General features: G+C 44.4%; 2 protein-coding genes across 2 annotated transcripts; both read left to right on the top strand.

Moving 5' to 3' along the window:
* Positions 1-12,737: 12,737 nt before the first annotated feature.
* Positions 12,738-17,253, top strand: LOC123444601 (F-box/LRR-repeat protein At1g55660-like). Its single transcript, XM_045121382.1, has 4 exons — positions 12,738-12,923; positions 14,403-15,352; positions 16,409-16,564; positions 16,655-17,253. Exons 2-4 carry the CDS (start codon positions 14,447-14,449, stop codon positions 17,024-17,026), a joined length of 1,434 nt encoding a protein of 477 aa, XP_044977317.1. The 5' UTR covers positions 12,738-12,923; positions 14,403-14,446; the 3' UTR covers positions 17,027-17,253.
* Positions 17,254-21,989: 4,736 nt separating this feature from the next.
* Positions 21,990-27,105, top strand: LOC123444600 (probable DNA replication complex GINS protein PSF3). The gene is made up of 7 exons (XM_045121381.1): positions 21,990-22,095; positions 22,856-22,940; positions 23,015-23,086; positions 23,571-23,674; positions 23,902-23,994; positions 26,483-26,622; positions 26,727-27,105. Exons 2-7 carry the CDS (start codon positions 22,896-22,898, stop codon positions 26,855-26,857), a joined length of 585 nt encoding a protein of 194 aa, XP_044977316.1. The 5' UTR covers positions 21,990-22,095; positions 22,856-22,895; the 3' UTR covers positions 26,858-27,105.
* The last annotated feature ends 666 nt before the right edge of the window (positions 27,106-27,771 follow it).

Here is a 27,771-nt window from a genome sequence, read left to right as displayed (position 1 = left end):
TTAAGAAGAAGACGGACGCTGACGGTAATGTGACCGTCTATAAAGCTCGACTTGTGGCAAAGGGTTTTTCACAAGTTCCAGGAGTTGACTACGATGAGACTTTCTCACCCGTAGCGATGCTTAAGTCCGTCAGAATCATGTTAGCAATAGCTGCATTTTTCGATTATGAAATCTGGCAGATGGATGTCAAAACGGCGTTCCTTAACGGTTTCCTTAAGGAAGAGTTGTATATGATGCAACCCGAAGGTTTTGTCGATCCTAAAAATGCTGACAAGGTGTGCAAGCTCCAGCGATCCATTTATGGACTGGTGCAAGCATCTCGGAGTTGGAACAAACGCTTTGATGAGGTGATCAAAGCATTTGGGTTTATACAAGTGGTTGGAGAATCCTGTATTTACAAGAAAGTGAGTGGGAGCTCTGTGGCATTTCTAATATTATATGTGGATGACATATTACTGATTGGAAACAACGTAGAGCTTTTGGAGAGCATAAAAGGTTACTTGAATAAAAGTTTCTCTATGAAGGACCTAGGAGAAGCTGCTTACATTCTAGGCATTAAGATCTATAGGGATAGATCAAAACGCCTGATAGGACTTTCACAAAGCACATACCTTGATAAAGTTTTGAAGAGGTTCAAAATGGAACAGTCCAAGAAAGGGTTCTTGCCAGTTTTACAAGGTACGAGATTGAGTAAGACTCAGTGCCCAGCAACTGATGAAGATAGAGAGCATATGCGCTCCGTCCCCTATGCTTCAGCCATAGGTTCTATCATGTATGCGATGTTGTGCACTAGACCGGATGTTAGCCTGGCCATAAGTATGGCAGGTAGGTTCCAGAGTAATCCAGGAGTGGATCACTGGACAGCGGTCAAGAATATCCTGAAGTACCTGAAAAGGACTAAGGAGATGTTTCTCGTGTATGGAGGTGACGAAGAGCTCGCCGTAAAAGGTTACGTCGATGCAAGCTTTGACACAGATCCGGACGACTCTAAGTCGCAAACCGGATACGTATTTATTCTTAATGGGGGTGCACGAAGCTGGTGCAGTTCCAAGCAAAGCGTCGTAGCAGATTCTACATGTGAAGCGGAGTACATGGCTGCCTCGGAGGCGGCTAAGGAGGGTGTCTGGATGAAGCAGTTCATGACGGATCTTAGAGTGGTGCCAAGTGCACTGGATCCAATAACCTTGTTCTGTGACAACACGGGTGCCATTGCCTTAGCAAAGGAACCACGGTTTCACAAGAAGACCAGACACATCAAACGACGCTTCAACCTCATCCGCGACTACGTCGAGGAAGAGGACGTAAATATATGCAAAGTGCACACGGATCTGAATGTAGCACACCCGCTGACTAAACCTCTTCCACGGCCAAAACATGATCGACACCAGAATTGTATGGGTGTTAGATTTATTACAATGTAATTCACATGGTGATGTGAGGGCTGGATTATTGACTCTAGTGCAAGTGGGAGACTGTTGGAATTATGCCCTAGAGGCAATAATAAATATGGTTATTATTATAATTCCTGTATCAAGATAATAGTTTATTATCCATGCTATAATTGTATTGAATGAAGACTCATTTACATGTGTGGATACATAGACAAAACACCGTCCCTAGCATGCCTCTAGTTGGCTAGCCAGTTGGTCAATGATAGTCAGTGTCTTCTGATTATGAACAAGGTGTTGTTGCTTGATAACTGGATCACGTCATTGGGAGAATCACGTGATGGACTAGACCCAAACTAATAGACGTAGCATGTTGATCGTGTCATTTTGTTGCTACTGTTTTCTGCGTGTCAAGTATTTATTCCTATGACCATGAGATCATATAACTCACTGACACCGGAGGAATGCTTTGTGTGTATCAAACGTCGCAACGTAACTGGGTGACTATAAAGATGCTCTACAGGTATCTCCGAAGGTGTTAGTTGAGTTAGTATGGATCAAGACTGGGATTTGTCACTCCGTGTGACGGAGAGGTATCTCGGGGCCCACTCGGTAATGCAACATCACACACAAGCCTTGCAAGCAATGTAACTTAGTGTAAGTTGCAGGATCTTGTATTACGGAACGAGTAAAGAGACTTGCCGGTAAACGAGATTGAAATAGGTATGCGGATACTGACGATCGAATCTCGGGCAAGTAACATACCGAAGGACAAAGGGAATGACATACGGGATTATACGAATCCTTGGCACTGAGGTTCAAACGATAAGATCTTCGTAGAATATGTAGGATCCAATATGGGCATCCAAGTCCCGCTATTGGATATTGACCGAGGAGTCTCTCGGGTCATGTCTACATAGTTCTCGAACCCGCAGGGTCTGCACACTTAAGGTTCGACGTTGTTTTATGCGTATTTGAGTTATATGGTTGGTTACCGAATGTTGTTCGGAGTCCCGGATGAGATCTCGGACGTCACGATGGTTTCCGGAATGGTCCGGAAACGAAGATTGATATATAGGATGACCTCATTTGATTACCGGAAGGTTTTCGGAGTTACCGGGAATGTACCGGGAATGACGAATGGGTTCCGGGAGTTCACCGGGGGGGGCAACCCACCCCGGGGAAGCCCATAGGCCTTGGGGGAGACCCACCAGCCCTTAGTGGGCTGGTGGAACAGCCCACAAGTGCCCTATGCGCCAAGGAGAAGAAAATCATGAGAGAAAGAAAAAAAAAAGGAGGAGGTGGGAAGGAAGGGGGACTCCCTCCCACCAAACCTAGTCCAACTCGGTTTGGGGGGGGGAGAGTCCCCCCCCCCTTGGACTCGGCCGACCCCCTTGGGGCTCCTTGAGCCCCAAGGCAAGGCACCCTCCCTCCCACCTATATATACGGAGGTTTTAGGGCTGATTTGAGACGACTTTTCCACGGCAGCCCGACCACATACCTCCACGGTTTTTCCTCTAGATCGCGTTTCTGCGGAGCTCGGGCGGAGCCCTGCTGAGACAAGGTCATCACCAACCTCCGGAGCGCCGTCACGCTGCCGGAGAACTCTTCTACCTCTCCGTCTCTCTTGCTGGATCAAGAAGGCCGAGATCATCGTCGAGCTGTACGTGTGCTGAACGCGGAGGTGCCGTCCGTTCGGTACTAGATCGTGGGACTGATTGCGGGATTGTTCGCGGGGCGGATCGAGGGACGTGAGGACGTTCCACTACATCAACCGCGTTCTCTAACGCTTCTGCTATACGGTCTACAAGGGTACGTAGATCACTCATCCCCTCTCGTAGATGGACATCACCATGATAGGTCTTCGTGCGCGTAGGAAATTTTTTGTTTCCCATGCGACGTTCCCCAACACGTTGTCATTCATGTGCATCACCCCAAAATCAATCAAATCTGTCAAAGAGTACAAATAATATTTTATGACGAGAGACGATCCTAACCTTGCATTCTAAATAGCTATATGAACGATAATTTGTACTTCTTTTATCACACTTTATTGAGCAGGTAAAAATTTGTAACTGAAGAAATGTTCACACACGTGACAGGCTGAAATTTATTTTATATATATGTATATCAATCAATATATATAACAAATACAATGAGTAGTAGACGGGTGTGTGAGGTCAGCGTTTCCATTGTCACTACCTTAGCAAGCAGAAACCTGGCTGCCATTCCACTCAATCCTGACAGAGGGTAATCTATTGTAATTTCCATGAGTATTGTTGTAGGAGTTGCCAAAGTTATTAGAGGAGTTACTAGGAAAAGGCCTAGGAACATAGTTTCCTCTAAAACCATTGTTGTTGCCAAAATTATTCCTACCAACAAAATTAACGTCCAAGCTAGCGTTGCTACTCTCAATCAAAGAAGACAAGGGCATATCATTAGGATCTAAAGGAGTACTTCTACTAGCAACCAAATTCATTAACTCATCCATCTTAGCACTCAACGAGTTAATTTCTTCTATAGCATGTACCTTCTTACTAGTAGGTGACCTTTCAGTGTGCCACTGAGAGTAGTTCGTCATGATATTGTCTAGGAGCTTTGTGGCTTCCCCTAACGTGATTTCAATGAACGTTCCACCTGAGGCGGAGTCCAAGATATTTCTAGAAGCGAAATTCAAGCCAACGTAGAAGATTTGTATAATCATCCAAAGACTCAAGCCATGAGCGGGACAATTTCTAATCATCAATTTCATTCTCTTCCAAGATTGTGCAACATGTTCGTGATCAAGTTGCTTAAAATTCATGATATCATTACAGAGAGAAATAATCTTAGCCGGCGGAAAATACTTGGATATATAAGCATCTTTGCACTTATCCCAAGAATCGATACTATTTTTGGGCAAAGACGAAAACCAAGTTTTTGCTCGATCTCGCAACGAGAAAGGAAAAAAGCTTCAATTTAATCACATCATTACCACATATTTCTTCTTTTGCATATCGCAAAGCTCAATGAAGGTATTGAGATGGGATGCAGCATCTTCACTAGGAAGGCCGGAGAATTGCTCTTTCATAACAAGATTCAGCAAAGCGGCATTGATTTTGTATGACTCCGCACTAGTGGTGGGAGCAATCGGAGTACTAATAAATCATTATTATTAGTATTCGAGAAGTCACAAAGTTTGGTGTTCATTCATGGTGACTTCAGCAAGCAAGCAAGTACACAAGCGAACAAAGAGCAATGACATACATATAGGCATCACGTCCGAGACAAGTAGAACGATACTTTCTCCATCTACTACTATTACTCCACACATCGACCGCTATCCAGCATGCATCTAGTGTATTGAGTTCATGACGAACAGAGTAACGCCTTAAGCAAGGTGACATGATGTAGAGGGATAATCTCAAACCAATGATGAAAACCCCATCTTTTTATCCTTGATGGCAACAACACGATGCGTGCCTCGCTACCCCTTCTATCACTGGGTGAGGTCACCGCACGGTATGAACCCAAAACCAAGCACTTCTCCCATTGCAAGAATCATAGATCTAGTTGGCCAGACAAAACCCACAACTCGAAGAGAATTATAAGGATATGAAATCATGCATAAGAGAGATCAGAAGAAACTCAAATAAGATTCATAGATAATCTGATCATAAATCCACAAATTCATCGGATCTCGACAAACACACCGCAAAAGAAGATTACATCGCATAGATCTCCATGAAGATCATGGAGAACTTTGTATTGATGATCCAAGAGAGAGAAGAAGCCATCTAGCTACTAGCTATGGACCTGTAGGTCTATGGTGAACTACTCACGCATCATCGGAGACGTCATGGTGTTGATGAAGAAGCCCTCTGTGTCCGAATCCCCCCTCCGACAGGGCACCAGAACGTGCCCCAGATGGGATCTTGCGGAGACAGAAGCTTGCGGCGGCGGAAAAGTATTTTCGATGATCTCCTGATTTTTTCTGGGATATTAGGGAATATATTGGGGCAAAACCTAGTGCATATGTGGCCCAGGGAGCCCACAAGCCAGGGAGGCGCGGGCCCCCCTGGCCGCGGCTAGGGGGCTTGTGGGGTCCGTGCAGGCCCCGTGCCCTGATTCTCCGGCTTCCCGATCTTTTTCTGTTTCGGAAAAAATCTTTTTGGCAGTTTCATTCCGTTTGGACTCCGTTCAAAATCCTCCTCTGAAAGGGGTCAAAAACATGGAAAAAACAGGAACTCGCACTTGGCACTGAGTTAATAAGTTAGTCCCAAAAAATATATAAAAGGCATGCAAAACATCCAAAGTTTGACAAGATAATAGCATGAAACCATAAAAAATTATAGATACGTTGGAGACGTATCACGCTACTCTTGGCAAACCTGAAGGAGATTATGATGCTCAACGGGAACAAGCTTTTCAGAAAATGGATACCCTGTTTAAGGCTGCTCTCTTGAGTGTTCTCGGTGAGAACATAGTTGATGCTTATGCGACAATTGATAATGGAAAAGATATGTGGGATGCACTCGAGGCCAAGTTTGGGGCCTCGGATGCTGGCACTGAACTGTACATCATGGAACAATTTTATGACTACAAGATGATTGAAGAGCGCTCCCTGGTTGAGCAAGCTCACGAGATACAATCATTTGCTAGAGAACTTGAGCACTTCAATTGTATGCTACCGGACAAGTTTATTGCCGGAGGCATCATCACTAAGCTTCCTCCGTCGTGGAGGAACTTTGCTACCTTACTGAAGCATAAGAGGCAAGAGTTTTCCGTTCTGGATCTCATTGGTACTCTTGATGTGGAAGAAAAGGCGAGAGCAAAAGACACACGTGCTCGAGGTTTTGAGGGAGAATCTAGTGCCAATCTGGTACAGAAGAAAAACTTCCAGCCCCACAATTTCAAGAACAAGGGCAAGTTTGATGGTAAGGGAAAGTTTGATGGGAATAATAAGGCTTTGCAGCACACCAACATCAAGAAGAAGACTGACAAGAAGAAAGATGTTTGTCATGTCTACGGAGATCCTGATCATTGGGCACCCAGCTGCCCTAACCGTTATGACAAGCGTCAACATGGGAAAGGCGGCAAGACCGCTAATGTTGTCATTGGTGACACTGATGTGAAGGATGCTGGGTATGGTATATTTCCCACCATTCTTTCAGTATGTCATTTCCCTGATTAGTTGATTGACACGGGTGCTAATGTGCATGTATGCGGTGATATTTCCATGTTTTCGTCTTATCAGACCGCAGGGACTTCCACCGTGCTGATGGGCAACGGTTCAAGTGCTTCTGTTCGTGGTGTTGGCACGGTTGATCTAAAGTTTGCTTCGGGGAAGATCATGCGGCTGAAGAACGTGCATTATGTCCCCTCCGTTAATAAAAATCTTGTTAGTGGATCTCTTCTATGTAGAGATGGCTACAAGCTTGTCTTTGAGTCGAATGAATTTGTAATATCCAAGTATGGAACTTTTGTTGGTAAAGGCTATGAGTCAGGAGGCCTGTTCTATTTATCCTTGGGAGATGTTTGCAATAAAATTGTCAATCATGTTTGCAAGAATAGTGAATCAAATGTGTGGCATTCGCGTCTCTGTCATGTTAATTTTGGTTGCATGTCGCGACTAGCCAAATTGAACTTAATCCCTAGTTTGACCACCGTCAAGGGATTTAAGTATAAAGTTTGTGTGCAAGCCAAGCAACCTCGTAAGTCTCACACGACTCCCCAAACGAGAAACATTGCACCACTAGAGCTCATACATTCAGATCTATGTGAAATGAATGGCATTTTGACAAAAGGTGGAAAGAAATATTTCATGGCGTTAATTGATGACTCCACTAGATACTGTCAAGTGTATCTTCTGAAATCTAAGGATAAGGCTTTGAACTATTTCAAGATCTATAAAGCTGAAGCTGAAAACCAACTTGATCGAAAGATCAAGAGGCTTAGGTCCAATCGTGGTTGAGAGTATTTCTCAAATGAATTTGATTCTTTCTGTGCGGAACATGGTATAATCCATGAGAGGACGCATCCCTATTCACCTCACTCAAATGGGGTAGCCGAAAGAAAGAACCGTACTCTAACTGATTTGGTTAACGCCATGTTAGACACATCAGGTCTCTCCAAGCCATGGTGGGGGGAGGCGATATTGACAACATGACATGTCCTAAACCGAGTTCCCACAAAGAACAAAGAGATAACTCCATTCGAGGAATTGGAGAAGAAAAGGTTAAAACTCTCTTATCTACAAACTTGGGTTTGTTTGGCGAAAGTCAATGTGCCAATTCCAAAGAAGCGCAAGCTAGGACCAAAAACTGTGGAATGTGTTTTCCTGGGATATGCTTTTCATAGCATTGGATATAGATTCTTGGTTGTAAAATCTGAGGTATCTGACATACATGTCGGTACAATCATGGAGTCGAATGATGCGAATTTCTTCGAAGATATCTTTCCCATGAAGGATATGGCTACCTCATCTAATCAGGAGATGCCTAATTCATCGAAACATGAATTAGTTACAATTACTGAACCTACCATTTCGATGGAACACTTTGAAAATTCTGTGGAGGAGAACAATGAAGTTCCTACCAGGAGCAAGAGACAGAGGACTGCAAAGTCCTTTGGTGATGATTTTCTTATGTATCTCATAGATGACACTCCCAGTTCTATTTCAGAGGCCTATGCATCTGAAGATGCTGACTACTGGAAGGAAGCGGTTCGTAGTGAGATGGATTCCATCTTGGCAAATGAAACTTGGGAGATCATTGATCGCCCTTATGGGTGCAAACCTATAGGATGCAAATGGGTATTCAAGAATAAGCTTAGGCCTGATGGTACTATCGAGAAATACAAGGCACGACTCGTGGCTAAGGGTTATACCCAAAAGGAAGGTGAAGACTTCTTTGATACTTACTCACATGTGGATCGACTGACCACTATTCGAGTACTACTTTCAATAACCACCTCACATGGTCTTCTCGTTCATCAAATGGATGTTAAGACTGCTTTCCTAAATGGAGAGTTGGATGAGGAAATTTACATGGAACAACTAGATGGGTTTGTAGTAGATGGTCAGGAAGGAAAAGTGTACAAGTTGCTGAAGTCTTTATATGGACTTAAGCAAGCACCCAAGCAGTGGCATGGGAAGTTTAAAAGAACTTTGACAGATGCAGGCTTTGTTGTAAACGAAGCCGATAAATGTGTGTACTATCACCATGGTGGGGGCGAGGGAGTTATCCTTTGCTTGTGTGTTGATGACATACTGATTTTTGGAGCAAATCTGGATGTTATTAAGGAGGTCAAGGATTTCCTATCTCACAGTTTTGAGATGAAGGATTTAGGAGTGGTTGATGTCATTCTGAACATCAAGTTGTTGAGAGATGATGATGGTGGGATTACATTGCTTCAATCTCACTATGTGGAAAAGATCTTGAGTCGCTTTGGATATAGTGATTGCAAGCCCTCTCCAACACCATATGATGCCAGCATGCTGCTTCGAAAGAATTGAAGAATTTCTAGAGATCAATTGAAATACTCTCAGATTATTGGCTCCCTTATGTACTTAGCCAGTGCTACAAGACCTGACATCTCTTTTGCTGTTAGCAAACTGAGCCGGTTTGTCTCAAAACCAGGAGATGTGCATTGGAAAGCTCTAGAGAGAGTTTTGCGTTATTTGAAAGGCACTGCAAATGATAGAATTCACTATACTGGACACCCAAAGGTGCTTGAAGGGTATAGTGATTCAAACTGGATATGTGATGCTCATGAGATAAAGGCCCCGAGCGGATATGTATTCACTCATGGAGGTGGCGCTGTTTCTTGGAAGTCTTGTAAGCAAACGATCTTAACAAGGTCAACAATGGAACCAGAACTCACAACACTAGATACAGCTACAGTCGAAGCGGATTGGCTTCGCCGACTCTTGAATGACTTGTCGGTTGTTGAGAAACCTGTACCGGGTATCCTTATGAACTGTGACAATCAAACTGTGATCACGAAAGTGAGCAGCTCAAAGGATAACATGAAATCATCAAGACACATTCAGAGAAGGTTAAAATCTGTCAGGAAAATGAGAAACTCCGTAGTTCTTGCATTGGATTATATCCAAATATCTAAAAATCTGGCAGATCCTTTTACTAAGGGTCTATCACATAATGTGATAGATAATGCATCGAAGGAGATGGGTATGAGACCCACAATATGAGTTGTTCACAGTGATAACCTATTCTTTGTGATCGGATATCCCGTGGATTAGATGTGGAAGACAAGTTGTTGGTCAACTGAGAGGAAAGTATCCTTATCATTGATAACACCACACCATGAAGATGCAATACTTTCCTAAACTGCAAGGCAGGTTGATATACATCTTAATATGTTCTAAGTAGCTTATTGAAGCAGAGATGTTGTCCTGCAGAACATCTTTTGGAGAACACACCTATATGAGTCTGATTGTTAACGTCGCAATCTATGAGAGTAGGGTGCTCTCTAGTAAACTCATGAAAGGTCTCGAAGTATGACGCGTAAGCTCCACCCGCGGAGAAGTCTCACGATAGCCTAGTATCGGTCAAGGCTCTGTGTGAAGCTAGATTCACAGAAAACTTGCAGTTCAAGGCATAGTCCACTGTTCAAGTTGCTTACTAGTGTAGCATAGAGTTCTAGGTGAAAGTTCAACTTAATAGTCTCCACTCTAATATCAGTATATAAAACACTTTTTTTGGAACCAAAGGCAATTTTTGTGTACCTCTAGGATCTGGTGGGGGATTGCTCGAATTTTATCTATTTTGGACCAACCCAATAATAATTTCAGAAATTCATAATAAATCCTAGAGGCCCACGCAGCCCATTCGTGCAAGGCAAGAGGTGAAAAAGTTTAGTCCCACAATGCTAGTTTTGTGGGAGTTGGACCTCCTTATAAGGGAGGATGTTTCCACACATGTATGAGCTTGAGAACAAGAGAGACATACACGCACGCTCCTCCTCCTCCACCCGCCTCGCCTCGTCACGGCGCGCAGCGCCGTGTGTTGCGGGAATGAGCCGAGCCAAACTAAAGTTTTGGGAAATTTACCTTCTCTTCGGGTCCCGTCGCTGGCCTCTTGCCTCCTTCTCTTGCGCCTATAAAAGGGAGGTCGCTCCTCTCTAGAGATACGTATCAGAACTTCCTCTCGCCATCAGTTCCATTCTCTTTGCTGCCGCTACGTTCTTCCTCATCCCGACTTGCGGCGTGCACCGTAGGTCGGGACAGTAGGCCTCTGAAACTCCGTCTCTTCGAGTCCTGTACGGGAGAAGGGCAATAAGGTTTTTGGGGAGCGCTCAGCGCGACTACTGGCTTTCATCACGGACATCGACGACCCCTTCCCGGGCGATGACTTCTTCCCCGACGTCGACCACCTCTTCGGTAACAGGGCCAATGACAACGCCAACACCAACCCTAATGCTGCTGCTGCAACTCAATACGTGCTCCTGTTCCTTTCATTTGAGTTCCTGCTGCAACTTCTTGTTCTAGTTTCTTTTCTAGACATGTTCCGCTTCTGCTCATCTTTTCAGATGCCTTCTTGCATATAGGCTCTATATATGTTCTCTTCTAGATCATATGTGCACATGCCTTTTGCTCTCTCATGTTTATATTACCTACCTTGCTTCATCTCTGTTATGATAGTCATGTTTTATCTACCTTTTCTGTTAATAAAATCATATGATAAATTGTTCATATTTTCAACCGAGGAGGGGTGAGCCTAGATTTGGCGTCGTGCCGTCACGCTCGATTTCCATCTTCCGTCATCCCCATTCGCTTTCGCCGTGCTCCAGGCGTGCGAGCTTGCGCCTCCCTCAGCCTGGCTCGCTAGAAACTGTCGATTCGACAATTTTCTAGCGAGTCAGGCTGTGCTACTTTAAGCTTCATGCGGATGCGAGCCAGCCCACTATGTTCCGAAGCAAACACTTTCGTGGACCAACTGAGCCTGGTTGGGCCTATGCCTGCAACCAAACGCTTCCTGTGTTATTTCTGTCGAATTTGCTATGCCCCATCTAACTTCAAATTAAATTGCAAAAACGTCTTATATTAAGGGACAGAAGAAGTATGTCATCTGACTAATTGAAAAAGGGAAAAGGATTATATAGGTCTCCGATAAAATCAAATGAAGGAATTCCCACAACTTCCTTAAAAAACTCTCCGTACAACTGGTTTTATGGGATGGCCATAAAATTTGGGAAACGCTGTCGTCCCACCGACGGATCCTGATTTCGCGTCCACCGTCTCCTTTGTTCGCCACGTGGCCGGGCGGACGAGCCGTGACCCGTTTCCTAAAACAACTCCATTGTTTCTGCAACTTGGAAGTAGTTGCAGAACGAGGGACCCAGGCATGGCGACGACGGCTTCCACGGGAAGAGCTCGCCGGCCGCCTCGCCGCCTAGAGCTCGCCGGCCGCCCCGCCCCGCCGCCAAGAGCTCGCCGGCCGCCCCGCCGGCTAGAGCTCGCCGGCCGCCCCGCCCCGCTGCCAAGAGCTCGTCGGCCGCCCCGCCGGCTAGAGCTCGCCGGCCGCCCCGCCGGCCGCCCCGTCGCCTAGAGCTCGCCGCTCGCCGGCCGCCCCGCCGCCAAGAGCTCGCCGGCCGCCCCGCCGCCTAGGTAGTGGTTCTGCAACTTGAGCTTTGTTGCAAAATTTCCTGAAACATGACCCTTGTTGCAAAAAATTCTCCCGCAAAAATGAAGAAAAAAATCCTGCAACAAGCAAATTGTTTCTGAAACTCGACCGTTGTTTCAGGAATTAACAGATCCAAAGTTTATTTCTTGCAACAAAGCGAAAGTTTTCGCAACTCGAGCGTCGTTTCAGAACCATGCGGCGGGGATGCAGGGCGTTAGATCGCCATCCAACGGCTAGCTAGGTGACGGATAATTTTTAGAAATCATTCGACGGATGCGTAGCGTTCCCCATAAAATTTAGAAAAAGTTATCCAAAAGCTACTTTTGTTAGTTTCCGTAAAAACTCTCTCTAAATCTGGATTTTTTTAATCAAGTCAAAATAGTAATTCTTTACAATGCGCTAGCTACTGAATGCGTAATGGTCGTCAATGAGGGAGCAGCTCGAGACAAAGAGCGGTGCGGGCGACGTGGCGGCATTCTAGGCATGCACGTTGTGAAGTTTCAAACTATTACCGGCCCGCCAAAATTTTATGGAAATAAAATCTACCACTTTAAAGCTATGGTTATTTGGAACTGTTGGGGAGAATTTTTTTGCTCCAACTTTCTATAACTGCAGTTATTTTAACGATAGGGAAACTATTGAAGATGCTTTTAGTTAATTCTTATCTAAATGAGAGCTAGTCACACTCTATTTTTATCTTGTGTTATCCAAAGGATAGTGAACTGCGTTATGGAAGCCAGGGAGTGGCACGAGACATATCAGTCCGGTGACACGCCAGTCCCAAGCCCCGAACTCGCATAACCCTAGAAAAGCCATCGGCCTCGGGTCGCTGCCGCCGTCGGCGTCTCCGACGGAGCTCTCCTCTTCCCTTGCCGATGAGAACGGAGCACCTCTCTGCCAGCCATCTCTTGTAAGCATCTCAGATCTTTTTTCTTGCCCAGAGATCCCATTCCCCCCTCTCTGTAAACACGTCGCGTTTCCCCTGCTAATCTATGCGCAACAGCATGCCAAATTGCTTAAATCTGCTTAAATCTGGCATGCCGAACTCGTCCTACGGTGAGATCTAGTGACAGTCTTTTAATTTCCCCTCCAGGTTCTTAGATAATCCCTATTGGTGTTAGTATTACAACAACAACAACAACAACAAGGACAGCAAGAACTCGTCATGGATTGGAAATTTGGATCTCTACTGTTCATTACTTGGCTAGAAAGTGCTCGATGCCGAGCAAGATGTTTTACTTTGTCTATTAAATTGCTGGAGAATGCAGTGCCCTGTTTCGGTGTGCAGAAAAGTTTTGGTAGGAACGCAATACACAGGGGAGGCTGGAAATTGCGCTGCTTTCCTAATGGGGCGTGCTACGCCTCGGTAGCTGTTAGATTTGGTGTCATCCAACAATTCAGCCACATCCTCATCATCGCGACAATAGCAGTGTTGCAGAACCTTTGCAACGAAGGTTGTGTTGCAGTTTTTTAGCTTCACCTTTTTGCAATATAGGTGATGTTGTGAAAATGACATTTGCAACATGAATGATGTTGCACAAATTCTTTGCAATGAAAGATGATGTCGTAGCAGCACCACTGTCGTTGTCGGCGCCGTTTCGCAACTTCGGCATTGTTGCATAAACTCGTCGACGCGTGACTGCATGGCCTTGCAGGGATGGGCAACTTCTGGTGCGTGAGGCTGGTCCTACACCCACTTCGCTGCCGGCGACGGGGACTTCCGGCCTAGCTCGTGTCTCGGAGGCGGTGGCGAGGGGGACATGCACGGCCCTCCAGGGACGGCTGTGCTGTAGTCGTGGCCCTTGTCGGGTGTGGCTCTTTCTTGTCAGTACTTTGGGGCTTCGTCGGCGACCTCTCGGGCCTGGCCACTATGCTCGCTCCGCCGTGGTCGGGAAGGCCACCGCAGGCGGAGGCTGTGTTGTCCTCGTCGCCCTGCCTCGTGGTCGGTCTGCAAGAACTGGAGTACGGAACGCTTTGCATGGTGAGATGAGATCCAGAAAGAGGTTTTGAGTGAAGGTTGGATTCAACGCAGGGATAGGAGAGATAATATATGCGTCGAGCGTGTCGGTGGAGATAGGGATGAAGGAGAGAAGCGGTGCGCTGGCCCCATCAAGACGTGTGTCGAGTGTAAAACATGACGGACGTGAGAGAAAAGATCCGCCGGTTGACCACTAGCTTTTCCCTTTCCTAATCTGGTGATAAGATCGTAACCGTTATAACAACTAACCAAACCTGCATTGCTTCTTGTGAACAACCCAGCTAAGCAAGTAAAACCTTCATACTGGTGCAGTGTTGATAACACAGACACTTTTGCATTAATTGAATATCTGTCCTGTGTCGGGCCTCATTACTTCATGTACTAATTGTGGAATATGTACATACATGACAGGTTTTGAAGCCTTTAGGTAAGAAAATATCTGAGGTAGGGTTGCTATGGAGTCGTCAGGTGACGAACATGCCATGGAGAGTGATACTGAGACTGAAAGTGATCTGATCAGTGAGCTACCTGAAGACATCCTCCAGAAAATCCTGTCATGCGTGAGGATTAGAACTGTCGTGCGGATGCGCAGGCTGTCTAGGAAGTGGAGGGAACTCTGTGAAAGCCTGCAGTTCATACGCCTTGATTACAGAGATTTCGAACATTGGAAGGCCGAGAAGTTTGCTCGTTTCGTTAACAACCTATTGCTTGTCCGTTGGAAAGTAGACTTGCACACGTTCCAGCTGCACTGGGATCCTCATACTCCCCTGAACTGCAACGATGTCAGAATGTGGATTGGGTATGCGGTGAAGCATAACGTTAAAGTGCTCGATGTGAAACTTTGTCTGTATGATAAGACCGTTTTACCTCCTGGCATTTTCACCTGCCGCTCGCTTCAGGAGCTAAATTTGCAGTGGGGTAATGCTCCCTACCGAGATTATGAACACACAGGACTTGTGCTGCCTGACATAATCAATCTTCCTTCTCTCAAGAAACTTACTCTGCGTGACGTGGAAGTGGACGAGCTTTCTCTCAACAGATTCATTGCCCGGAGCCCTGGCCTAGAAGACTTGCATTTGATAGACTCTGCGATGCGTCTTGATCTCATAGCCTCAAAGGCATTAAAAAGGCTAACCCTTGATGGCTTCCTATATGAGTGTGATGGATTCATAATTGCTGCCCCTCATCTCACTGGCTTTGAGTGCACGGGATGTTCACTGGAAGCTATTTCCTGGAGAGACCAGCCATCTCTAGAGAGTGCACGCATAGATACTTGTGGATATACATTTGATTGTGAATCAAAGTTCACTGGAGTTCTTGCGTATGCCAAGAAGCTTACATTATTTGGTCCTGACATAAAGGTATGGCTTTTGAAAAGGCAAGCCTGCGGTTCTATCTGTTATTTTCTATCTTTATTTTTTGCTAGAACACACATTCTCTTTTATTATTCTTGTTAAAACTATGTGAAAAATGAATTATTAAACTTCTTACAGTATTCAACAGTTGCTGTTGTTTGTAATCGTTAATTTCAATTTATTACTACCATGTTTCCAGAACAAAATGGAAATAAACAAAGTAGTTTTACTTAATAGTTGAATCACTTGTGCTGCAACAAAAAAGGTAAAAACTAAGTGCTGGTGCTCAATGATTTGGGTGTACATTTTGTTATATTCTTGCTGCTAAAGTGGACCTGATCATTTTGAATGCAAAACCTAATATCCACGAGTTCATCATATTGCTCCATTAACTTGGAATTAGTACTAATATTATGTTCGTCTAAATTCTAACAAACAACTATTCGAGTTGATTCAATATTTTTCTACACTGATCTGTTCCACAGTTTGATTTTCTTATCTTAGTCATGTCCACCAAAATAGAGCACGCTTTCAGTAGAAGTAAAAGTGTACCAGATATGATGGAAGCATTCAGAGTGTGAAACCTGCATATGAAACATAATTCTGTTTGATATGGATACTTTTAAGGCTTTAACCACTTAGTTACTCGCTGTGCGTAAGCAGATGGACGATAAAAATAAATGAGCTTGAGACATTGTGTTTGATAAGCTTACATATTTTCTCAACTGTAACAAAATTGGCAGTTTTCGTAGCAGGACATTGTGTTTGATAAGCTTACACTTAGTTACTTTGAAGGCTTTAACCGCTTGCATGTTTTCTCAACTGTAACAAAAATTCACAGTTTTCGTAGTGGGACATTTGGTCTGTTGGCTTCTTATAGCTGAATATCAATTATCAATTGTGACGCAACAGTTTTGTATTGCTACACTTTCATGATTTCTTGTGTTGCAATGCTAATTTGATGTTTGCACTCTTTCGCTCAAGTTATTGATATAGTGTTATCAGTATTATAATTGCTTTAGGTTTGTCCTAGTTATAACTCACTCGCTCACTCAATACAAGGTTATGTTGGAAAAGGAGCTGCCAACATGTTCAGCATTTGAAGGCCTCACAACTCTTGAGATCGGCGAGTGGAATTTATTTGAGGACTTGTTCGTTGTGCTTCGCTTCCTCCAGCTTTCACCGAGGCTAGAAGAACTCACTTTGGTGCACAGGCCGGTACGCTGCATGTAATATCTATTGCATTTATTATATTGAGAAGGTTTGCTAAATACATATCTTTTCCTTTTGCTTTCTGTTTGTCTCTAGCTTGATTATGAAGGAGAGGAAATAGATGGCATGCCAATTGACGGGATGACCTTCGGGTGTCCATTCCTTGAAAGTGTTGTCATACAATGTTCAGAGGATGACGTAGGAATCGAGAAGCTGGTGAATGCTCTGGTAGTGAATGGGATCAGTCTATTCAAGATAGATATTGCCTTCTATGGTGATATTGAAAAGAGGGGCCGTGCGGAGAGGATACGTGCCGACGAGGAACGGTCGAAGGAGCTGCGCATCTTCGAGAAGATGGCGAAGAAAAATCCAGAATGGATATACGACGATCCTTACGCACGGAGAAAGCCTGACAGCGAACAGAGTGACGAGTTAAGCAGCGAATTTGATGACCTTGCTGACTATTGAGGCTTTCACAGCGATGGATTTGAGAGTTTGACGTGCGCGAGAGCTCTGCGTGGTGGGTCACTGTTTACCCATCCAATATTCCGTTCCTTTTGTTCTGGATGAGACCATCTCTTGGATCCTTCCGTTTATGACGTTCTGAAACCTGGTGACTTGTGGGTTATGGAGCCGAAAATCTTATGCTCCGAACGTTTGTACTGTCTTTGCTCCAAGTTTGGTCTTCGACGATACATCTTGACCTGTTGTTTTTGCAATTACAGTACTATGTAGTTAGCCGTGTGGTCGCTGGCGGTTAGCGTTGAGGTTATTTGCTTCCAAAACTTTGTTCTTGGATCATCGGGGCTAGCATGGGCACAAAATCAGCACCTGAGAATAATAATTGATTTTTTTCTTGCTCAACTAATTGACTCAGGCATCCTTCATATTTTGGAATCACAAAGGCATGGTTGTCCAAAAGCATTGAAGAGATAGTTTGTGGAGGATAAGTAGGTTTTTAAATTTTACATTCTGCTCAAAAGATAACTCGGTCCTAAGAGCATCTCTAGTTTCTGAAATTGCAAACGCAGTTTGCAGTTTAGTGTAAATTGGGTTGCAATTTCTGAAATGTGTTACGCAGAACAGGCACGGCAAACAAAACTGCAAATTTAAACATTCAAACTATGCGGGAGATCCGTTGTTCGTTAAGATTTACAATGGGGGGAGGGGTGTTAAGCATTGCCGCAGATGGCCAAAATGCGCTCGACGACGTGGCACTAACCCTAAACAAACCAAACTAGCTCACCGGAGCTCGCAGGGTGCGGTCGCGCCGTCACCGGAGTGCATTCACTCCTCGTCGGAGTCGTTGTCGACGTAGATGACGACGGATTTCCCCTCCTCCGCGGAGCGCACCGCGACCGCGCCGGTCACCGTGGCGAGGACAACCGAGCCCTCGAAGGCGGGCGGATCGTAGATCTCGAAGCCGTCCTCGTCGACGGCGACCTCACGGGCCGGAGTGTACGACGACGACGTTGTGGTGGAGAGGGTCCAGGTGCCGGAGGAGCTCCCCTCCTCGAACTCCGGCGGTGGCGAATCGGGAGGCGCTGGTGCGGCGGGAGGCGCGGGGGCCGACACGAGACCGTGGCGGATGTCGAACTCCTCGGTCTCCCGCCGCAGCAGCAACGCCGACACCGGGAGCCCCTCCCCGTCCACTTATGCGACGACCGCTTCCGCGCGGCGTCGGCGGCGACGCACCTGCTGCAAATGCGGAGGAAGGACGTCCATGGCGAGCGAATCGGGCGGCTGGAGCTAGGGAAGGGAGGGGAACGACGACGACGAATTTGACGGCGGAGATGAGGGTTTGGCCCCGCAAATGGGAGCCCAAACGGCTTTTGTGCTTACCCCGCGTACATTTGCGGATTCACGGAAAACATTTGCGGGCCGGGCTGCAGATGCGGAGTTTGCTCTGCGCAGCAAACTGAGCCCGGTCTGCAAACTCGTCGAAACTTTACAGTTTTCACGTTTTTACAGTAGCAGCTCGCCAAACCCAAGCTCGTCCTGTTTGTCGACATTCTTTGTGCGTTTTGTTCGGGAGATAGGTTTGGATGGTCGAGAGCGCGTGTATCCATTGGATCCAGATCCTTTGAGGTCGAAGCAAAATCAGGTGAATCTACACTTCCCTGACTTGCCTTCGAAAGTGAACCGGCACAACATTGTATTTATACAGTGATTATCTACGGTAATCATCTAGTTTAATCTTTTGTCTACAGTACTGTTGCACCTCTCTGACTTTGCCCCTCTACTATTTGGACAAGAAAATGCTGCAGCATCCCTGCAATCCCTCCGGTAAGGCCGCGCTTTACAGGTGTAATTTATCGGACAAGAGCTGTTTTTAGCTGAAAATAGAAACGCACATGTATTGCTAGAGCCATCGCTAGAGAGCGCACACATAGATACTCGTGGGCGTACATTTGGTGGTGAATCTAGGTTTACAGGAGTTCCTGTGCATGCCAAAAAACTTGCACTATTTGGTCGTGACATAAAGGTATGCTTATCAGAAGACAGGCCTGTTGTTCTGTTTGGTATTTTTCTACTTTCTTTTCTTGCAAAAATACGAATTCTCTTTTGTCATAAATTCTACTCCTATATGGAAAAGGGATTAATAAAAAAACTATATGCTCTCTGCTCTGTATCTAGAGTTGTGGTGCATGGTTGCTGTTGCTTGTAGTTGATAGTAGCACACGTGTATTGCCATATTTCCGGAAAGCAAAATGGAAATCAATAAAGTGGTTTTACTTAAAATTTAAACACTTCTGCTGCAAATAAAAGCACATATAATGTGATTGACTAATTTTTCAGTGTACATTATTTTCATGTTTTGCTTAATTTACCTCCTGTAAGTTGTCAGTATTGGTTATTTTACCTTTTCACGGATGATGTTCTGAAGATATTAAGATCCATATAGGGAAATACCTGCAAGACAAACTCGTGTATCACATGTATTGCTTAATTTTCCTACCCTGATGGATTGAATATTGGTGCCCTTACATTTTCAAAGTGCAGCAATGGATTTTACCCTATTTTCAAGGCGTATTTGTCTATTTGAGATCAGTAGCTTTTAGTTTTCTTTCTTAAAGGCTCTTCATGTGTTATGTTTGTTGAGACCGGTGATGACTGATTGCTTACCTTTACATTGCCGGTGTGTAGTCATGTATTTACTGAGGTGTATTTGAAATCAGAAGTTCTCTGTTTCCTTTCTAGGAGGTTCTTCGCAAGTTATGTTTGTTGAAGTTCAATTCTAGCGTGGTAGGCTTAATGTTGTGTGTGTACCTTTTTTTCAAAATTCTTGCTGCTGAAATGGATGTGAATGTGCAAAGCAATATATATGAGACCATGAGTTGATCCATTAATGCTGAACTAGTTCTGATCATTCATGTTGGTCTAAGTTCTAACAAACAACTGTTGGATTCGTAATATTTTTCTATACTGATCTGTTTTGTGATTTACTTTTCTTGTATCAGTCGTTTACACTAGAACAGAGCAAACTTTCAATTTTGGTAAAAAAGTGCATCAGATATGAAGGAAACATTCAGAATATGAAAGCTAAGATTCCAAACGTCATTCTGTTTGATATGGATATTTTAAGCACTTACTGATTTGCTGTGCGTAAGCAAATGACAGAAAAAACATGAACTTTTTTTCTGAACCGGGCATGACCCCTTTCCATTACTGAACATAACGGAAATACAGAAAAAACATGAACTTGAGAGATTGTGTTCGATAAGTTCAAGGTGCAGCTGTTGTAGAAACATTGGGCCATGTTTCATTTGTTTGTTTTCGTAGTGTGACATTTTGTCTGTTGGCTTCTTATAGCTTAACATCAGTTGTCAACTGTGGTGCAAAAGTCTTGAAGTGGTAGTGCTACATTTTCACGATGTCTTGTGTGGCAATGGTCATTTACTCTTTGCCCATTTTTGTTCAATTAGTATACATTATCATGCTTGTTTCCGCTCCGCCATAGTTCTAACACAGCTCGCTTACTCACTCAATGCAAGGTTATGTTGGAAAATGAGCTGCCTAAATGTTCAGTGTTTGAGAGCCTTGTAACTCTTGAAATTGGCGAATGGCATTTGACCAGGGACTTCTACGTTTTGCTTCGCTTCCTCCAGCTTTCACCAAGACTAGAAGAGCTCACTCTGATGCATAGACAGGTATGCTGCATGTCATGTTATTGAATTGGAATATTTTGAAAAGGTTCGCTAACATGTAGGACCTTTTTTTTTTCCCTCTTCCTGTTTGTCTCTAGCTTGACGAAGCAGAAGAAACATAAGGCAAGCCTACTGAAGGAATTACCTTCCAGTGTCCATTCCTTAAAATTGTCATCATACAGTATTCAGAGGGTGACGATGGAATTGACAAGCTGGTGGGTGTTCTAGTAGCGAATGGTATCAGCTCGGACAAGATAACACTTCCTACGAAGTTATCAAAAAGAGTGCCTTTGCCGAGGAGGCACGCTCCGAAGAGGAACGCCCGAAGAAGAAGAGGGCGAAGAAAAATCCAGACTGGGAAGTTGATGACTCGGACGAACAGAGTAACCTTGATGATCCTAGCGGCGACGAGTATGATCCCGATGACTTTTGAGGAGCGTGGCTTTGTCACTGGCAGCGATGAATCTGACCATGATGATTTCCAGAGCTCTCTAGGGTGAAGGTTTACTCAACCATTAGCTCTGCATGAGACCTTCATTTGGATCCTTCCTTTTATTATTGTTATGTTCTGAAACTTGGTGACTGCTGGATTATGGAGCAGCGAATCTTATCTATATATGCTGTAAGCATTTGGACTGCTTGAGCATGGTTGTGTAGTGTCCTGGCTCCACGTTTGATTTTCGCGCCTGCTGTTAATTGATTGCCAAAATCGTTTGGAACAGAGGTGTTTGCAACTGCTCTGCTGCTGTTAGCTGTGTGAGTGACTACTGATGGTTCTTCGATGTGGGCTGGAAATAGACGCGTGGATGTTCTGTGATTTGGGCTGCTACTTGTTAGTACTGTTAGAGGATATGCAGCTGTATTAAAGATGTAGCGGAGGCGGGCGTTTGGACTATGGGTGTATGTACACTCTTTTAAAAAGAAGCAAATTTTCGGCCTAAATACTGTGACTAGTGACCATATAATAGCAAATAAAATTCTTTTTTGCCTTGAAGTCAACTTTAAGTTTTTCTTTTTTAAGATCTACATACTATTTCCTTCTTTTTAAATATAAGTCTTCTTAACAATTCATTAAGGACTACGTACGAAGTAAAATGAGTGAACTTACATTCTGAATTATGTCAATATACATTTGGCTAATGGAATTTCTAAAAAGATTTATATTTTAAAGTGGAAAGAGGGACTAGTACAAAAGAAAGTCAAGTTTATTGTAAAAAAAACTTATGAAGTACTGTATTTTGACCTTTTCCTTTTTCATGTAGGTGTATCTACGACCAGAAGCCAAGAGAGATGCTGTGATGGTAGCTCCCCGAAAATCAGAAGCGAGACGCGCGCGGGAGGAGACGAGGAGCGGCGGCGGGAGGCAGGCCGGCCTCGACAGCGGCGCAGGTCAGCCTCCCCTTCTTCCTTCTCTCCGCCCTCCTCTTATCTCCCCGCCCTCCTCCCTCTCTGCGGCGTTACGCGTCGCCCCATCTGCCCCTCGCGACGGCGGCCTCCATCTCGGATGCGGCTCGTCCACCACGGCCAGCAGCCCATGCCGCCCGCCGCCTCCTGCCACTCATGGCGACCGCCGCGTCGCCCCCTCACCCACCACGCCCGGGCCCCCATGGCGGCCCCTGTCCTGGTCCCCATGGCGACCGGCCTTTTCCCCTCGCCCCCATGGCCGGCATCCCCATGGCGTCTGCTCTTGTGTAAGCGCTGCTGTGTGTAAGTGCTGTTATTTTTGTACAAGTGCACAAATATATCCACATGTTGCACACAAGTTAGATTTGAACATCACATCCAAGTACAAAAATGTTCATCCTATTTACAAACGACCGATTCCGTTCTGGACAATGACAATCCAAACAGTATTCAGAATTGAGTCTCCCATGTGAGTTCCAAGTGTCTATTCTTGAACAGATCCAAACAACACAGTTCAGGTTCAATTTAAATAGTACCAATGTCTGCGAGATTTGATGTTGGGACCAATTCAGTTCCATGGCCCTCAATATCAACATCAACATCAACGTCAACATCAAAATGGAGCCTTAGAATATTACCACACATGAGAATATATATATATATATATATATATATATATAGGAGGCCAAATTTGGTGAGAGAGTTGGACTTTCTCTCATCGGCATACTGCAAATTGTTCATGCAGGGTCGAGAATAAGAAACGGTGATCTGTCCCACTTGGCGAAATGCCTTGTTACTACGACGTTGCCGACATCCTCATGGAGGAGGAGGTAACCATGCTCCTGTTATCCTCTGCTTCATTTATGCTTGCTCAGATGGCATGAATACTCTACTGTAATTGCAGCTTATTTCGGTTGTTTTCCAAGTAACTGCAAATGGCGTTGGTCTACTGGATCCTGGCGCGGAGAGAAACAGTGTAAGCATCTTTTTTGACGCTTAGTGTAAGCATCTGTCCGATGGCATTTGTGCATACTATTTATGTTTAACTGCTATGTTAAACCTGCTAATGGGCAACTGCTGCCAATTCTTCCTCTTATCTGTTTGTTCTTTAGCAAATTACTTTTAAAATACGTTGACTAGTTAAATGATACTTTCTCCGTCCCAAAATAAGCGTCTCAACTTTATACTAACTTTAGTGCAAAGTTATACTAAAGCCGAGACACTTATTTTGGGATGGGGGAGTATTTACCTGAGGTAGATGCATCGTATTTTAGTTTGCAAAATTTATATGGAATGCTAGATGCTTTCCTGTGTCCCTCTGCCATTTTTCTTAGTGAACCGCCGAACACCAACTGGGAGTTAGGTGCTTTGTTTTTTTTAGCACCTTTTCTTGCTGTGTAAGATGAAACAGCGTATTTATCTGGTTCCAATGTTTAATTGCTTATATTCTTTAAGTTCAGGTTGAAAAGGGTGCTAAAGTAGACCTTCCATTTTGGCTTGCGCATGGAATGCTGTCTCTGGAACAAGCAGTGTCAATAAATGTACCTCCTTGCTTCACCCAGAAGTAGGTTTCTTCGTAATTATTTTTTTGTTTGTAGAAATTCTTGAGAGGGACACCAATATATACTGGATGCAGTAGTACGTAGTTATCGTTCTCATTTCAACAAATTTACATGGAAGTTCCTCTTGTCTACTTAATGGTGCTTTCAGTAAACTACCCTTTTTAACTGAATGAAATAGAGATACCCATTGGTTGAGTTTTGTGGCTTGTGTGACGTAATTTGCATGTAGAACTCGGAAGGAGATCCAAGCTGATGCAGCCTGTGTTGATTTGAGGGTTCGGTGCCCTTACTTTTATGAGCTCGGATGCAAAATTGTTCCTCTGTAAGTTCTGAACGACCTCAGTTACATATTCTATTTTATTTCCATATTTTTCTATCTCATTACCTTCCTCTGTGCAATCTTAAATTCGTAAATTCTCACTAAAATGTTTCTATACGATCTTTGTTAGAAATAGATTACCCACTCCACTGCTTTGCAGAGCTTTGATGAGCCTTAGACATGTTATATTCTCAGTTACTACAATAACTGTGTAATTTTGTAGGCATACAACACTACAATGCATTATCCTTTCTACATGTATTCTGTTTTTGTAAAAATTTAAATGCTTACATGCCCATAAAAATGATAATTGCAGTCACATATTAAGTTGAAATAGGAGGAACTTCTGTAAGTTCAAGTAGCTGTAATCTTGGGGAGTAAATGCAGTTAATACTATGAACTGTGCATAGGTAAGTTGACTGCTTGCGAACAGAAATGCAATCATATTCTTTATGGAGGGCCCAGACTAACACATGCTGTTAACCACAATCACAGTGTTATCTCCCATCTCAATTTAACCAAACTATGTTCAAATTGGTGTTTATTACAAATGATTATAACTTCCAGCCTCATGGTCTGAGCATGTTCTACTGTTCTAATTTGGCACTTGGCAGCAAGCTCCCCTTTGTCTGCTCCAACAAATGATTTAGTAAGTCATAGTGAGTCATGCCTTTTTGCTTTAGCTTTTTAGTTTCACTTTTGCTTCTAACAAGATCCGTATAAACTGCACCTTCTTGAAATGTTATTGATTGTTCTTCTTGTTCTTTCATTTTATTCCAAATAAGGCAGTATATGGTTGCTTGGAAATGATCAAATATATTCCCTGCTGATTCTCTCATTGTTGCTGAGATCAAACCATCATTCTAGGAAATTTAATCATACACCTGACAAATAACCTCTGATGCCACCAGGTCAATTTGTGCTCTGGATGTGTGTTGACACATGGTGATACAAACAGAATACACCATAACTAAGTCTTTTTTTTTTATTCAAGGAGCTCCAGTCCCCCAATTTCATAGAAATGAAATCGTAATACATCACCCGAATCGAGTCAGACAAGACGGCCATGGCCAGAACCAGCCATGCAACCACCGTAAGGTAGCACATCCACTGCAAGGATTAAGATGCAAAAGTTCAATTTGAAAACACAGCTCCCAGCACCGAAACTACTTACTATCAGGTCACTAGAAAAAACACTACAACAGAACATGAACCAGTTCAAAATACTGCAGCTAAAAAGAACCACACTCAGGTGCATCTACTGCATCGCTCACTCAGGCACCTTCAGTACGTAGGACCATTGGACCCATCCCTGCCAGCTGCCTCTGATGAAAAACATTTGCTGGCCACGAACGTTAGCACAGTTTTGTCGTGTTACGACAGTGTGTAACTAAATTTTCTTGAATAAATAAGCTATGATTATTTGAGGGTTGTCCCTTTTCAAAGGCATACTCTGGACAATGTACTTAATTAGGACAAGAGCTGACTGTAATCATCGTAATCTGAAAATTTCAAGGACCTAGATATAGATCTCAATGGTGGTTTGCCTTCAATTTTGGTGGGCACTAGTAGAACAGAAATAATTGAATGTTTAGTAGCTGGCTAGCTGCCTGTAGCACATATTGTGAGAAACTGAGTGAACATGTAGAGGTGCCTCTATACTCTGAGTGGTCCTAATTGGGATTTGAGTTTCTCCTGATGGTTCAGGTGATTAGCTTGAAAAGGTGTAAGTATTCTCAGATTAGATATGACCTATGTCAATCACAGTGCTAATGGGTCACTTCATGACATGCATTGTGTGGCACATTCTTTTGTGGTCAGTTTAGAGCTCTGAATTTCCCTGTAAGCAGATCAGGAAAGGCTCTCAATTGCTCACCTTCTATATGCAGGCGATAAAATTGACCCAAGCCACCCAACCCATCTGGTTACTGTCCACATTCACTTTGAAAGACCCCCTGCAGGAGAGAGTGAACTAGGAGAGAAGGAGAACATGTCTGCATAATAGATTTCAGAATTCATAACAAACAGCATCCGACGTGGACTAGGAGTTACGAGCTTAGAGTTCAGGACATGATTCCATAGATATTTAACGCTGCTAGCCCAGTAAGTTGAGTCGAAGATGTCCATCTGAGAGCCTCAGCCAAGTGTTGACTCGTACTCTAGTCGGACGCCTTAATCATTGGGATGAGATATGATACATGTGTACACGGATGGGTCCAGTAATGAAATAGGACTGTCCAAACAGGGGCGGATACCTAAGTGGCTAAACCTTAGATGTGTAGGCTATTACCTTAAATTTGGCCAAAATATTGGCACACATTAGTTATTGTACTGGAGTATTTCACATAACTGGATGATTATTAAAAAGTTGAAGTTGTATCAGGACTGCTGCCCAATTTTCTACTTGAGTTATTACTTCCCTACTAGTATAATGGTCAGACTAAATTATTTTCCTCACTGACTTACGAAGTTTGCTTTGCTGCATCAACAGGGTGGGTGACAAGAGCATTGGCCAGTTCCTGCGCTACGCGTTCACCAGTAGGTACAAGGAGATACTAAGCAAGGCACACAGCTCTTCGACGATGACAGTGCCCAAGTTGGCAACGCGCCTTACGAAAGAAGAAGCTCAAGGTACAAACATCTCCCTCGCGCACTTACCAATTCCCCTGTTTGTTTTCCCCCTACCATATCAACCACTCCAAGCCGGGCTAACTTTGGTTCTTTTCGACGTGCAGTGTTTGAATCTGCTAGGGAGTCGATGTCCGCCTTCAGGAAGTGGCGCGTCGGGGGTGCGAGGTTGCAGAAGGCGTCTATTCTTGGAAGGAAGAGGAAGACAAAGCTGCCTGATGGGCCTTCGACGCCCTGAAACTGTTTTTACCGGGTCGGACAGGGCCGATGCTTGTACACCAATCGATCTGGTACTGTAGCTGACGGAACAAAAAATGCACGAAAGGCAGTTCTGATCGGCGATCAGACTGTATGTACGTATTTCAATCTGGTGCATCACTAACCTGTGCTACTGCTAGCGCTCTGTGGTAGCGAGCGTCACTGGCGTCGTTTACTTGTATCAATGGATCAGTTACTTACAGTTACAGTACAGGTGCAGTCAAATAATCTCTGCAGGATCTACACAGTACTTACGATACTTATAGTCTTATTGACCACCAAAATAAACAGCCACACTCAAGTTTGGAAAATCTTGAAATCTCACACGGACGATCGGATCAAATCCATTGCCATTTTATGATTGATGATTTCACTCTAAATCCCCTCTGCTTGTACAGACAGAAGAATCACATCAAGATCCTAAACGATACAACTGAGGTGGCCTTTGTTTGGGCTTTAGCTATTGATTCCCAGATTCTAGCTCCTCCAGAATCAGATTCTGAAACAAACAACAGATTCGCATCACAGCTACGTAGAATCGATTCCTAAAAATGCACTACACGCAACCGGAAGCCAGAATCAGCCAAAAAGCTGATTCCCGAGCTGCCACTTACCCCATTCCAAATACAGACACTCTTCGCATCGTTATTACGATGGATATGCCACCGCAGCCCAAACTCATCTCTCCATCGAAACAGCTCGCATTCGTTCTGGGACAGAGGCTCTCGTTCTCTAGGTTTCCGTCGCCGCCGCCGCCGCCGCCGCCATCGCCGCCATCGTCGGGCCGTCGCCACCCCGGCGTGCGGATCTGGCCCCTCCGCCGTCCACGAAGTTGCGCCCGCCCCGTCGCCGGCCCCGTCGCCTCCAGCTGCGTCCGGCCCGTCGCCCCAAGCG

Source organism: Hordeum vulgare, chromosome 3H (assembly GCF_904849725.1).
Source record: "Hordeum vulgare subsp. vulgare chromosome 3H, MorexV3_pseudomolecules_assembly, whole genome shotgun sequence".
Classification (NCBI taxonomy): domain Eukaryota; kingdom Viridiplantae; phylum Streptophyta; class Magnoliopsida; order Poales; family Poaceae; genus Hordeum; species Hordeum vulgare.
The sequence above is the reverse complement of the archived record's forward strand: the minus strand, read 5'-3'. Positions and strand labels throughout refer to the sequence as shown.

Coding starts and splice junctions, on each gene's coding strand:
- LOC123444601 (XM_045121382.1), top strand. CDS start 14,447: ATGGAGTCGTCAGGTGACGAACATGCCATGGAGAGTGATACTGAGACT. Junction 15,353..16,408: donor TATTTGGTCCTGACATAAAG/GTATGGCTTTTG, acceptor ACTCAATACAAG/GTTATGTTGGAAAAGGAGCT. Junction 16,565..16,654: donor TCACTTTGGTGCACAGGCCG/GTACGCTGCATG, acceptor GTTTGTCTCTAG/CTTGATTATGAAGGAGAGGA.
- LOC123444600 (XM_045121381.1), top strand. CDS start 22,896: ATGCCTTGTTACTACGACGTTGCCGACATCCTCATGGAGGAGGAG. Junction 22,941..23,014: donor ACATCCTCATGGAGGAGGAG/GTAACCATGCTC, acceptor CTGTAATTGCAG/CTTATTTCGGTTGTTTTCCA. Junction 23,087..23,570: donor CTGGCGCGGAGAGAAACAGT/GTAAGCATCTTT, acceptor CTTTAAGTTCAG/GTTGAAAAGGGTGCTAAAGT.